Source organism: Lathyrus oleraceus, chromosome 6, assembly GCF_024323335.1.
Source record: "Lathyrus oleraceus cultivar Zhongwan6 chromosome 6, CAAS_Psat_ZW6_1.0, whole genome shotgun sequence".
NCBI classification, from domain to species: Eukaryota; Viridiplantae; Streptophyta; class Magnoliopsida; order Fabales; family Fabaceae; genus Lathyrus; species Lathyrus oleraceus.
This window is the reverse complement of record NC_066584.1, coordinates 4,462,440-4,477,360: the sequence shown is the minus strand read 5'-3', so window position 1 is coordinate 4,477,360 and position 14,921 is coordinate 4,462,440. Positions and strand designations below refer to the sequence as shown.

General features: G+C 33.9%; 2 protein-coding genes across 2 annotated transcripts; one reads left to right on the top strand and one right to left on the bottom strand.

The window, feature by feature from the left end:
- Positions 1–61: 61 nt before the first annotated feature.
- LOC127097835 (thioredoxin H-type) lies at positions 62–1,270 on the bottom strand. The gene is made up of 3 exons (XM_051036317.1): positions 1,078–1,270; positions 631–753; positions 62–366 (listed from the first exon to the last, which is right to left on the bottom strand). The coding sequence occupies exons 1-3, from the start codon at positions 1,162–1,164 to the stop codon at positions 220–222; spliced, it is 357 nt and encodes a 118-aa protein (XP_050892274.1). The 5' UTR covers positions 1,165–1,270; the 3' UTR covers positions 62–219.
- A 6,721-nt stretch (positions 1,271–7,991) lies between these two features.
- LOC127097833 (uncharacterized) lies at positions 7,992–10,999 on the top strand. Its single transcript, XM_051036315.1, has 7 exons — positions 7,992–8,155; positions 8,553–8,694; positions 9,558–9,705; positions 9,784–9,859; positions 9,962–10,073; positions 10,204–10,295; positions 10,519–10,999. Exons 1-7 carry the CDS (start codon positions 8,123–8,125, stop codon positions 10,564–10,566), a joined length of 651 nt encoding a protein of 216 aa, XP_050892272.1. The 5' UTR covers positions 7,992–8,122; the 3' UTR covers positions 10,567–10,999.
- Positions 11,000–14,921: the final 3,922 nt, after the last annotated feature.

The window sequence follows — 14,921 nt, the reverse complement described above, 5'->3', positions numbered from 1 at the left end:
GTTATCAATAATCATCAACCAGAAGGGACCATTTTCATCAACATATATTAGGTGCCAACCATCAACCAATTATCGCATTTTCATACAAATATCTTTTAGTCAATAATAGTCATTTGAAGTAGGCCAATAATGTGCCTAAATTTATTTTCAAGCATAACGAAAACACACAAACCGACACGAAAAAGTTCACTATGTTATTGATGATCTTGATATGATACTTCAAGCAGTAGCAACAGTTGTTGCATGCTTGGTTATTGCCAGCTGCAGCTCTTCCTTCTTAGCACCAACTACCTTATCCACTTCCTTGCCTTCTTTCAAGAGCAAGAAGGTTGGCATAGCCTCGATAGACCATTCCTCGGCAACACTCTGAAATAGTACACACATGTTTCAAACATTGTTAATATAGTATGATCATCATAAGATGCCAAAATATGGTAAAATTTGACTGTATTATCCCTGACTAGCTCTGAGTTTGACAGAATCACGATGTGCCGGTATGATTTTAACATGAGTTAGTTTGACAGAATCACGCTGTCACGATGATTTTATAAAACTCAACGTGATTTCAAACATGCATTAAACTTGAAAAAGAACGACTTAACATAGATTAAGATATGCTTATTATTATACCTTTAATTCGTCAATGTCCACCTTGAGGAAGATGACTTGAGGTGTCTTCTTAGCAATCTCTGCTAGAATTGGAGCAATAAAACGGCATGGACCGCACCACGAAGCAGTAAAATCCACCACAATCTATTATCCAGTGTAAAGCAATTAACTTAAATGCATGTCAAAATTCTTAAACAAATAAGCATAAAGGTGGTTGGTTTACAAATGAAGCCAAACATGAAATTGACATTTTGCAAAAGTCACAACGGTCATTTCAACCAACAAATGAAGCCAAACTAGAAATCATGAAGACGTTGATGTTAACTCTTCAAACAAAGACAAAAACAACCAAGTTATGTAAATATTTTCAGAAGACAAGATTGAACAATTTCATGAACTTTATCTATAGTTTTGCAAACGACATGTATTAAAGCAGATATATAATTGAAGAATAAGGTAAGTGGTAACCAGTTTTTTGGATTCGGTTCCTTTCTGGATCTGTTCCTTCCATGATTCATCGGAATGAACACCGATCACCTCATTTTCTGCTGCCATTTTTTGTTCTTTCTCTTCCTCTGAATATTGGTTGCTTAGCCTGCACGAGAAAGCATATGCACTACTAGTCACGATCTCTCCGTTTTATATATTTCATATTGCATTATCTTTATTATATTCTTATATTGTCAACTTAATTATACCTTTGTCTAGTTAATAACGTTAATTTAACTTCTTTTTTTATTTCTTCTTTTGATTCTTTTTCAACTAAATTCTTTCGAGAGTCGTGTTACAAAATAGTTTTAATATATATTTGAAACGTAAAATAGGTTAATTGATGGGTATTTAAATTTCTTTTTTTTGTTATTGATGTGTTTTTTATATATTACCGTTTTGTATAGATTAAATATAATTTATAAATTGTTTGAAAAATAAAATATAAAATAAATTATCTAAAATATATTATTTAAAAATGTAATAATAGAAAATACATAAAAAATATGCACAAATAAGTATAATATTTAAAAAAATTGTAAATCTATCGATCAAATCAAATTAAATTAATACAACATGTTAATTAGATTTGATTTCATTTTTAAAAAACACAAAAAATCAAATCAATGTAAATATAAGATATTATTTTCACTAAAAAGAATCGATTACACCTCAAAAATTTTCATTTAAAACTAAGTTAGTTAAAATTACTCGCGAGTGTCTTCTTAAAATTATAATTAGTCAATTGATGATAAATTATAGATTCATTTGAGTTTATTTGAGTTTACACATGGTATGAGTCTTCCATTCTTTTTGTTTCCGCATAATAATCTCAAACATACATTTAAACAATATTGTTTTTCATCCAACTAAATACAACTGTTGCCCCTAAAAATATTCAATATTTTTTTTTATTTGAAGAATCAAATATGCATAAATTATTGAAAGATTATTTTGTCACATATATACATAAAAATTATATTCTATAGTACTAAAAAAATGTTATTCAATAATTTTAAAAAATAATTCATAAATATTTAAATATTTTCTATTTTTTTGGATATAAAATGACAGAGTTAAGGTAGTCTAATTTTTTTTACTTAGTGATAATTATATATTTACTTTATCACTTTTGTATTAATACGTTTTTATACAAATATTTTTAGATTTATCCTTGAATAATAATATTTTTATATAAATATGTTTAGATTTGTTTTGGAATAAATATTTCTAAACTTATATATATATATATATATATATATATATATATATATATATATATATATATATATATATATATATATATATATATATATATATATATATATATATATATATATATATATATATTGTCCCATTAACCAAGATTTCTAAATTCGTTCTTGAATAATTTTACTTTTTCTTCTTCTTTTCTAATGGCTTATATGTTTCATCAATAGTAGATGAAGATGAATATTTCTCTGATGTTCAAAATTGAGCTTGATTGAATAACAATGGTTTCTAGTTCTCTCACTAAGTGTCAACTACAAGTTCCTTCGACTATCAAACTCAAAGCTCCCATTTTTAGAAATGGTCGCACCTACGCCCAGAATCTTCAATGCAAGAGAAAAAAGCTGCAATTTGGTTTTCTCAAGTATTAATCACTTACTCTATTGCATGTATGGGTCCTCTACCCAAGTTAAACAAGAAACCATAGAACCTAAAGAGCTTATTTCCTTGTCTCTCATCATGCAAACCCCTTGTGTTTGAGGACGAACACTTTGATTTTAGTTTCATGAGAAATTGTGTATTCTCTTCCACTCCCTCAATCAATAATGCCTCTTGTGTTAGTTGGACGGATAGAGTTCAACATAAGAAGGAAAGAACATGAAAATACTCGTGTATCTTTGATTTGATACAACTCTCACGAGTTGACCCTTAGTATAACCCTCATATGTTGGTTGCTACTATTTGCACTGGGAAACCTCGACTAACACATTTAATCTACCATGTGGGATGGTTAACTCTACGTTATTTGAACTAGTAGCAATTTTTGGCCTTCGACCAACTGGGGAAACCTTCGACCCCACTTTGAAAACCAAAACTAAACCCAACTTCACCTTCTCATATGCTAGTTATAGTGCTTTTATCAAAGACCATCATGTCTTTACTGACAACATAAGCTATATGGCTTTCCTTAGACTCTGACTATCTCACTTTATTTTTTTTCTGATTCTCTTCAAATAGCCAAGAAATTTATTCCTTTGGCTACTCAACTTCATGAGAAGATAAATTTGCCTAAGCAAATTGATTTTGGGAAACCTATATGAGTCCTTTGGGACTGCTTATCATGACCTCAAGGCAAGGGGAGATCATGAGGATACTTTTCAGGTTTCTTGCCCCATTTCGCTTTTGTAGTTGTGGCTTAATGCCACTTTCAAACCATCATTCCTTGGCAATGTCTCACCTAATCTAGAAAGGATAGTCGATGACCCAAGGTTATCCAAGGTAACAGTAGGTAATGGAAAATCTCCATCGAAATAAGTCTTTGAGAAGTAATTTTTCATGCTCTACAACTGTAAAGCATTTGCCTAGACTATGACATCTTTTGTTAGTTGAAGCTATAAACCAAATTGGTTCAGGATGGCATTTCCAGCCTCTTTGCTTGAGGACGAAAGAGAGATTCACGACACTTGGATGGAATTTTTTAAACCCTCCATCTCGTTGACTAGAATCTCTACTGCCATAATAAGTTTTGGGGTGGCTGCCTATTATCCAAACTTAGTAGCTAGACAGTTTGTCTTTAGTCAATTCTTGCCAAAATCCTTTTTTGCTAAAGAGGAGTCAATCTTCTTGGCCGCTAATGAGCAAAATGAAGAATGGTACCAAAATTGTTGAAACTTTTATACCAAAAAGGTCATTCACTTGAATCCTTTTGAATTTGTACCTTTCTTCCATTGTACAAAAGAATTTGAACATTGGTGGTTTTCCTATCACTATGGCGTGACAAATCCTTTGATTATGGTTCAGTGCCTAACAAATGCCTTTTCGATTCTGCAAACCTGGATGAAGAAAAACAGAGGTACACACATCAAAGAAATCCAATATTTCTAGAATTATTTTGAAACTGTATATAATCCTTATGATCTTAGTCGAACCATCTATGATGCAATTGTTACTTTAAAACATACAGTTAATGAAAAACTTCCAAACTTGAAAATTCCTCCCTATGTAGAAGATAAGTATAACTTTGCTTTAAAATTTTATTTTTCTGGCTTTTCGACCACCAATTCCAGACTAGCTCCCATGTGGGTTTTCATTTCTCTAAGTACATCATGAAAAACACAAAAATAAAGAAGATTGTGAGGAAATGATATAGAAATGTTGAGAGAGATAGAACAAAATAGTCGTCTTTGAAATCATTCATTCATAACAAGCCATACAGTCTTTGAAATAACATTAAAGCGGGAATAGGAAAAACCAAAATTTTGTCGAATGCAATGTTTGCAATATGTTGTACCCAAAGAATGACCATAAAAATCAGAATAAAAAGAAAAGAAGACTTACCAAAATTTTGAATCATTGAGAGAGAAAATGTAGGTAATTTGAATTTGGTAAAAAGAGGAATCAAAAGGAGTGGCTGTGAAAAGATATTCTAGCAGATTTTGCATGATTTTCTTTTCTTTAGTATACCAAACCCCATTTTCTTGCTGATACATAGAAAAACTGGTAGTTGTTTTTTAAAAAAAAGATAATAAAATATAGTAGTATAATATAGAAAGCTTGTGAAGTATTGGTCACTTTAAAAGTTTAAATATTGACATCTTCCAATCACTAATATTTATTCAAGAACATAAAATATTTGGTTTCACTTCATTGAAATATGGTGTAGTTCTGTTGTTAAACACACTAAATTAATGTGTTACATGTTCATAGAGGATAAGGAGTTCAATAAATTCATCCTTTGTAGTATGAACAATGCACCAAAGATATTTTACCCTCAACAAGTTTCTGAAGTTGTTTTTGAATCATTGATGCATGTATTGAAATGAAAACACATTTACATAGTTACTCATTTAGGTAACAAAAGGTAAATGATAATTACATACATTGAAGTTAAAAAAATGAACAAAAATGTCTAATATCATTGATGTGTATAACGGCATTAACGATTGTTCTAGGCCAACCAAATGCCAAATAAAGAAGATTCATTACACACACACTTCATACTCCACTTTATCCCTTTGGGACTCATTTAATTGATTGGGAAAGCCAATTCTGATTTCTATCTCGATAAATTCTTCCGACAGCCTGACTTGGCGTTGTTGCTTATTTCCATGGTCGATGAGATCATATAGGCGCCGTATGGGCAAAAAGTTCTTCTACTGCTAGAATCCACCTGATACACGACGTAGATCGAGGAAGTAGGTGGAGTCCCTAATGCTACGTTGGTGTTAGTTACAACTGCCACCATAGCAAACTTCATCGTATTAGGATTCATAATCGGTGACGGAAGCATATGCAACTTGATTTACTCTGATATATTCTAGAGATTAGGTCTACGATTGCAAGATCTAAAACCATGTGAAGAAATGAACATTCTAGCATTCGATGATTCCACTACTCGACCATGTGGATGAGTAGATATGATAGTTTCCCTCAGGGAAGGAGAAGACAAGAGAAGCACAAATATATACTTCTTAGTAGTTCCTTGCGAAAGCGTTTTCAAAGGCTTCCTCGGGAGACCTTTCATAGCAACATTGGATGTAGTGGCCTCCCCTGTCCATCTCAAGATGAAATATCCCGATAACAGTGAAACTAGTTACCATTTATGCTGACCTACATAAAGCTCCCCATATCCATGAAGTGCTACTCAAAAGACATTGTACTACTTCAGTGGCCATAAAAAATCACCAAGGGAAGTCCATGTGGCGGATCTCGATGTTTGGGAAGACAAGGTCAATTCTGACGATGGATCCACTTTGCCCGCCCCTTCATCCGACCTGCATATGTTGATATCAGATTGACCTTGTTTGCAACAAGGGTATGGACATCCTTAACCCTTTTCCCCAAGAACTAGACCAACTCAAATTTCTAGACCTTGGACACTCTAACCAACTCCCACATATAAGGTATCTCATGTGAAGAAAAAGGTATGAATCAAATCCACTTTCATTTTCTCATTATTCTTTGTTCTCTCACTAACTCCTTTTTCACTACACAGAAAGCACAAAACCCCCGCAATAATGTATGACTCATCACTTCACTTATAACTTTTAGTTCTTAAAGAGAACATTTTTATATAATATTTTTTTTCATAATATATCTTTAAAAAATTATAAAAGTAAGTTAATTTTTTATAGATAAATGTCACAAAAGGTTTTAATTAGCAACCCTGATTGATTTATAAAAAAACATTCTTAACAAAGGCCCAAGATACCAGGTGCAACTGAGACGTGGCGATATAAAGATTCCTTAACACCCTTTCCTCAAAGTCATTGAAAGGAATCTTACACTTAAATTTGGAGAACAAACATTCGTAGAATGGACTCGAACATCCGCCAAATGATCTATAAATTGTCTTGGAACTATCAAGGTGGGAGACCGACCAATCAGAAGATAACCCCACATATGTGTGAGAGCCCTTAAAATGGTCAACATTATTGAAGTAGGAGGCCAGCTCCACCGATTCCGCATTCACTCGATGGTACTAAGCAACATCATCAGGAAGAACCATACCCAAGCACCCGTTTCAACCATATCTTCCCAACTTTCATGAAAAAGATAATGTTGGTCATGAGTTTGGGAATGATTTCAAAAGTTAATATGATCTCTAACCTATATGTCATTGGGATACCGATCATTCACCTCCCTAAAAGATTTAATAAAGTAGTGAGTAATTTATTCTTTTCGAGAGACCTCAACATGTTCTAGATCTACATGAGATCGTATAGCAAGAAGGGGACCAACACCCTCACCCTATAACAACATGTTTATCATGGTTCATTTCCTTCATCTCCTACAAAGGAATCATTTGTACCTCCGATAGAATGAAAGTTAGAGGGTTCATTATCATCTTCAACGGAATCCTCGATAGACCCAAAGTTATCGCTAAGCATGACAAGGTTTGCAATAGGTTGATTAACCTTTAAAGGGTCAGTGTTTGACACTCTTGGGTTTACTATCCTAGTTGTGGAAGAAAAATTATTACAATTGAGTATATTTATTATATTTACAACTACATATCCTATGTTGGTCATAACTAGAACAATGGAAGAAAAATAAGTTAAAATAGATCACTCAAAGGGTGCGCTGGACCAGGAAATATACGGTCCAAAGAAGGAAAGAGATTAGTGAAATGGGCGTTGCCTCAGAAATACAACGACACTTGACAACGCTTGAGCATCCTAGAAAGAGGTGTCACACCCTAATCTAGAAACCTAGGGTCGCATTTCAAAGAAATCCTTTAAAACATCTCAATAATGAAACTATAACATTAAATGCACATATTTTCTAGGTTATTCACGACGACTACCAAATCTCTCTCGTTTCTCCAAGCAACGACCCTGATACATGGAATCCGATCCAAATTTTTAGAAAGTTTCTCATTGCTACGCGATGAGAAACCTCAGGGATAATTATTCTAAACAGATCAAAAATCTAATAAAAAAATCCATATCTGATACAAATCTAAAACACTCCAACTAACTTCATTTCTACCACACTGAAAGTACAAAACCACCAGAACAAAGTATAATAGATCACTTCACCGAATTTTTTTATTTCTTAACCGATCATTTGTATATATTATACATTTTTTCTCATAATATATCTTTAAAAGATTATAAAAATAAGTTAAATTTTATTTAGATAAATGTTAAACATTCTTAACAAAATTTACGTGAATAGATAAATTTAATTTAAGTTAAAAGTTGAGGTTAGTGTAATATATGAGTGCCGTGTATTGTATGCTCTCTTCTCCTTCTTAGTCGTGACACACTGATATATTCCAAGACTCCCAATTCTTCACCGATTCAATTCAACCATGGAACTTGATCCTCGCAACTACGATAACATTGTATGTATTCTATCTATCTCTTATCACCCTTTCAATCACACTTTCCGATTTTAGTTCCCAGCCCTAGAATCAATCCCCACTCAAATCACTTCATGCTTTCTTACTCTTAAACCCTAGAATTTACTCAATTCATGAATTCTTACTGTTTTTTTGCAATGATGTGCTTCAAGTATCATGTTTCCAAGATGTTATTTTTCTGAATTTCTATGAAACTCAACCTAATCAGGGTTTGTTATTATGGTGGATCCAGTTAATACTAGCATTTTAGGGTTTTATTGGGTTTCTGTCAACAACTATCATTTTCTGGTTATTATGTTTATTCTCTTGACATTCACAAACTTTGTATTGTAACTTAGTTCTGTGAATATTTTGACTTTATGTTTGTTTTTATTTACAGTCTATAAATGAAAAAGATGTCCCCAACATTGTTCTCTCATACCTTATACATAACTGCTACGAAGAATCCGCCGAGTCGTTCATTGCCGGCGCTGGGACAATGCCGCCTACAGATTGTTTGGATAACATGGAGAAAAGAAAAAGTATGTTTATTGTTGTTTTTCTGTTTTGAAGATTGGTTCAAGACATTCGGTTACTTGTTGTCCGAATGCCGTTTTATTTGCTTCAGTTCTTAAAACTTTGCTTGATATTAAAATTTGTAACTATGATATAAGACATTAATGTTGGATTACTCAACCTTATATGGGAGGGATACTAGTGGTGGAGCTTGTTCGAAATTTATGAGGGGGCCAAAATCGAAATGTATAAAGAATATATATGATAGTATTGTCAATTATTTCCAACATTAGTTTACTTGTCTAGTGCAGTGTTTTTAATAGCGGGTCGTGGAAAATAGTTGTTCACCAAAAAACTGATATGAGAAATATCGGATAGCGTAGTAGGGGGCAAATAGCAGAAGCCGCAAAGCGGTTAAAAATTCTAGTGTCTACACAGACTGAGTTCAAGCCTGATCTTAAACAATTTTCCCAAGGAAATGTGAAAAAGGGATTTATTTATGCCATAAAAAAAACTTAAAATGGGGTTTCAAGGCTTGAACATGGAGCCCGAAAGCTACGAAACAGATACTGAAGTACTTTTGGGCAGGCCATAGCCTACCCTAGTCCACACACTAAGATTCACAACTGATACTGAGGTACTTTTTGCTCTTATTGCTACTTGAAACATACGCCGGTTTTATACAATAGCGTGTGGCAATTTTGCTTACGAATGTGTTTTTCCCTCATTCGTACCCTTGCGTTAAGATACCAAATTGCCTTCTCTCCTCACTTTGATTACAGAAGATGGCGGGAGTAGTCCTCCTACTATATATGCAGTTAATTGTTTTCAATTGGAGGATATGTTAGGTTGTAAAGCTTCCATGACAGTAAATTTCATCTGTCTTTAGAAATCATTCACTATGCAATGGAGGGAAATGCACTTAAGGCTATTGAGCTAACTGAGCAGCTGACACCGGAAATTCTGGAGAAGAATAAGGACTTGCTATTTGACCTTTTAAGCCTTCATTTTGTAGAGCTTGTTCGCTCTAGGAAATGGTAAGATGAGATTAGTTTTTTACTCCTATTAAAACGTTGTGGATTTTTTTCCTTAATAGAATCTCATGTTATTGCCAGCACAGAAGCTTTGGAGTTTGCTCAGACCAAGTTGAGCCCTTTTGGAAAGGAGGCAAAATATATGGAAAAACTTGAAGTATGTTTGCTTTTTGCATAATGATTCAGTATTACATATTTGCGTGCGTTTGTGTGTGTTTCAAGGTTTAAGCGACTATAAAGCTATCCTTCCTTATTGCAGGATTTTATGGCCCTTCTTGCTTATAAGGAGCCAGAGAATTCTCCAATGTTTCATTTACTTAGCTTGGATTATCGTCAAGAGTTTGCAGATAATTTGAACCGAACTATCCTTGGTTGGTTAACTTGACTATACTCCTTGTATAATATATATTTGATTACAAATCTCAATACATTATTTTACCCCTATTATATATTATATATGATGTATAATTGTCGTTTTCTTTTTCCATTGGCGATTGGCAGCATACTTTAACCTTCCCAGCTACACAGCAATGGAGAGGCTTGTACAGCAGGCGACAGTAGTTAGACAGTGCTTAAATGAGGAATCTGGAAAGGTAATAGGCAATTGATGATTTCCCTCTTTCATCAGCTTCAGGTTTTGATGGCTGCATATGTTGGCTAGTTTTTTATGCCATAGCTTGTTATGCAATTTAAGCCGACAGAGATTTCTGTCTAACTGAGTAACCATTTAATTGGCCGGCATTATAGAGTGAAAGAACTTGTGAAAGTCCACGAATTACTTAATGTTCAAACTGATTCCCTATTCACTCTCTGCAGGACGGGCCTCGACCGTTTTCTTTGAAAGAATTTCTTAAAAGGCGATGAGAAAGCAATTGCATATCTGCCAGAAATTGTGGAGTGAAGCACAATTACCTTATGCACATTTATCTGATACCTCTGTTGTCAATTGTTGGATTGGTGTATGATTGATCATAGGTGTAATGTTGTCTGAATGCTATACTTGTATAAATTTTTTCGTATCAGGCTATCTAGATCTTTCCAGTCTCACTGCAATAGTACAAGTTACAAGTGTTGATGAATATGGGAAAATACAATCGGTATGCATCTTTTGGCTGCATGTTTTTGATGTAAGAGGAAGAGTATGACAAGTTTAGGGTCAGTGGTTCAGTCTCTTCAATATTTTTCAAGCAATCTGTAAAAGTATATGCGCTTGGGGTATAGCCTGAAACATTTTTTTTGTGTGGACCAATGTTATGTCCAAAGTTCAAATTTTCAAATATTTTGTTGGTTATTGTAATGTTTTTGCTAAAAATCTATCATCATAAATGCCTCTACAGTCCACAAAGTAAAGTTGTTTCAGAGTTGAGGCATTTTCAAAGTGGAAGACTCCAACCATACAACCATTAAAAAACTGAAAAGGAAGTTATTGCATCTGGCGAACTTATTGAAAAAATCAATGTTGGAGTTACCCTTGGTGGTTGGGGATATTTTAAGAAAATTAAAGTACTGTTACATTTTAATTGAACTCGTATTGATCACATATATCATGAAAGCAAATAGACGCCAAGACGTGTTAGAAATATTGGTAACTCTGATCGGTATACGTTTTAAAAAATATTGGTTGCAAAGCTAACCTAGATGCTCAAATCTTTCATGTTCATTCTTATTAGGTGGTGCAAATCTAAGTTGAGGAATTAAGGAAGAGAGTTTCTTAACGCACCCTAGTTATTTCTATTGTATTATGTAAATCTTCACAAATGTCTCATATTTTTGAAAATATATCTTGGGACGTACCAAAAAGTAAGGTAACATATTTTTGAAAATATATCTTCGGACGTACCAAAATGTAAGGTAACGTTAAAATATTTTTGAGATCCATCTCCAAAATATTTTGGAGCATAAGAGTTGCGTCAAATTCTTCTTCTTTGTCATTTTACATTTCTTCAACCACAACTTCAAACTCTCTCAATACACTACTATACATCAAATCAAATTTCATCAAACAAGATTCAAGGGAACTCAAGGGAACATCAAGCTTCATCTGCAACATCATTCAACTTCATCAAAACCATCAATTTTAAATAAATTTTGAATTTTCGATAAATGTTTGAGTTTTAGTGTAAATAAGTAAAAATCAATCATTAGGGTTAGAAATGTGTAGAAATCTCATGTAACATAGTTTAGACATAGTGTATAAGTTGTTTGTTGGCTGAAAATGATGATTAGAATATAGTTTTTTCAACTTGCACGTGGTACATTCGTCATTGACGCAACTTCTGAGTTGCATAACATTTCGGAGATGCATCTTTGGAATTGTTCAACGTTTCATATACTGCAGAAAATTCTGGAGATGCATATCCGAAATATTTAAATGTATTAGTTCCCTGGTGCTTCCGGAGATGCATCTCCGGAATTTCCTGTAATATATATATATATATATATATATATATATATATATATATATATATATATATATATATATATATATATATATATATATATATATTCTTGCTTGTGTGTGTGTTTTTGCGTGCACCAGTGATATGCCTGATTTTAGTTTACATGCATAATGACTGACATACATGACAAAGTGAGGCATGTCATAGTTGCTCAACACGCATCTGCTCGGAGGGAGTGGAGCCAGCAGGTTCCGGATGCTCCAAGTGCCCATGATCAGGCAAAGTCGTTTATTTATGGGGCTCATGCTTCTTCTCAAGTTACTCCACCTTCTTCTTTCTGTAGGAGATGAGATTCACCATCTGACGCGTCACTTCCCCTATCCTCCAGCAAGCGTCAGGATTCACTAGTGTGACCTCCTACAAATGTTGTTGCTATTATAGTCCTACCTCCCACTGATGATGTTGCTGATATAGTGCCACCTCCAGAGGGTGAGGCTGTTCAGAGTGCCGAGACAGGGGCTTTTGGAGGAGGTCCAGTTGATTTGTCATTACTCCTTTGTATCCAGACCATACTATCAGGCATATCTGGGAAAAAGAGGTAACATTAGTTGAATTCTTTATTTTTTTTTACCTAAATTTTAATTTTTGACATTGATAATTTTTTACGTTGATTATTTATGACATTGATTATTTTTTACAAACTTTAGGAGCATGATCCCCAAAAGTTTGTTAGCCACGGGAGGAATAACAGAGCAGGTTGATGGTGATGCTGAGCAGGTGACAATCCACAAATCGGATGCACTGGATTCTTTATTTTTTGGTTGACACTGAGATTTTTGTGGACTAGAGTGCCATTTATACTGAGGTCATCTACCTACGGTATTTCTTGGTCTACCTGTATTCGAAGTTGAGAAATGGTTGTTTGTGCAAGACGAAGCAGGTCACAAGCAGCGTGACACTACTGGTGGTAATAATTTTTTATCTTTGGATTTTTTTGTCATTTTTATTTCATATTTACAAAATCAATGTTGATGATTCGTGTGTTCCAAACTTTTTAATTTCAGGTTTGGATCCTTCAGCACTTCTCGCGCATCGCTGGCTGGGCGAGTGTGTCTGAGTACACCGAGTTTATGTTGTGTGCTACTGCTTTTATCCCACTAAGAGGAAACTAGACAATCGATCCTTTTAGAGTTTATCTTGATCGTTTGGTTGTTAAGTACATGCACCTCAACAACTATGTTGATCATCGTCGGATGAAACCATTTGACGAGATAATGCTATACTCTAGATGGTTGACTTAAGGATTGCGTCTCACTGCTACTCATCTTCCCGGACGCGTCATGCGGCAGTTCGACTACACTGAGACCATTCCTAGACACTATGTTGTCTCTGCTCCTCCTGCCTTGACACATAGACAAATATATGAGATGTTTGATGATTATGAGAGTCATCTGGTACCGGAGGAGACACAGACTACCATAGCTGAAAGCGACTGGAACTACGTCTAAGGGTACATCAAATGGTTCTTCAGAGTGTCACATCCATACATGGTGCATGCTACTCCAAGAGATCCGCCAAGACCAGCTCATAAGGAGATACTAGAGGAGGAGCAAGCTCAGCTAGATCATACTGATGATGTCTTGCTTAGGTGTCATCGTATAATGGAGATTACGCGGACATGCATTAACGAGGGTATCTTCCGTGATGGGTCTGGTTCCAGGCGAGTTCTAGATGCCATCATGACGGAGACATGTTGGGCATTGTTGTACCGGAGACATCGTCAGAGGACTGAGGGAATTGATGGTCGAGGAGGTAGAGCAGGGAGAGGAGGTAAACAAGAGGTTGTCAGACACATAGTAGTAGTCTCTTATTATTTGTTGTAGTGCTACAGTCTGTATTTTATTTTGACGGTCTTACTACATTTTGGATCTCGATTGTATGATATTTTCGACATGTATTGATATTTTATTTTCGACACACACAGTAGTAGTCTCTTATTATTATGTACGTCTATTTTTTTTTCGATCGAATGTTAGACTTCATCTGAACACAGATAAACAACTTATAGCATTGAACACAAATATATTTTTTTTAATTTTGAAGATGTATCTCTCGAAATCCACGGATATACATCTCCGGTACAATTAAAATATAAATGGCTTATGAGTTGATTGTATTGGATGTTTGAAATTGTTCCGAAGATGTATCTCCAGAATATTTTAATATTTATTCAGAAATAGGTGCGTCAGGAGATGCATCTCTCCAAACTGATGACATTTAAATAATTTCGCATGGTGACTAAGAAATATCTAGGGTGCAATATAAAATTCTCTTTATGGAATATTTCACTTCTCAGTTTAGTTTTTTTTTAAGGTTATGGGTTGCTATTTTGTTAGAAGAAAACCATATTTATATATTTGATAGCAGAAAAATATTAAAAGGGATTTTCTAACTTTATTTTATTGGGTGCAAAAATACCATATAAAAATCTAAAAATATTATTCAAATTTCAAAGATATATCTTCGAACGGATCTAAAATCACACAAATAAAGATATTGCAAATGAGACACCTCTATTTTTGATTTTTTTTTTTTTTATAAAATGAAGATATTTGATGTATTTGGAGGTACGTCCGGAGATGTATCTCCGAAATCTGAGCATATTTTAGTATTTTTACGTGGTATCCTAATAATATATATGGTACATTAAAAAATCCCCTATTAAATTGGATTCGAATCTAGGATATCAAAATTGTTGTGTGAATTTATAATGATTATTATTAATTTTTTTTTAAACCATTTATATGTTATGTCCTTTTC

Coding starts and splice junctions, on each gene's coding strand:
- LOC127097835 (XM_051036317.1), bottom strand. CDS start 1,164: ATGGCAGCAGAAAATGAGGTGATCGGTGTTCATTCCGATGAATCATGG. Junction 754..1,077: donor GAACCGAATCCAAAAAACTG/GTTACCACTTAC, acceptor ACTGGATAATAG/ATTGTGGTGGATTTTACTGC. Junction 367..630: donor TGGACATTGACGAATTAAAG/GTATAATAATAA, acceptor GTACTATTTCAG/AGTGTTGCCGAGGAATGGTC.
- LOC127097833 (XM_051036315.1), top strand. CDS start 8,123: ATGGAACTTGATCCTCGCAACTACGATAACATT. Junction 8,695..9,557: donor TAACATGGAGAAAAGAAAAA/GTATGTTTATTG, acceptor ATCTGTCTTTAG/AAATCATTCACTATGCAATG. Junction 9,706..9,783: donor CTTGTTCGCTCTAGGAAATG/GTAAGATGAGAT, acceptor TGTTATTGCCAG/CACAGAAGCTTTGGAGTTTG.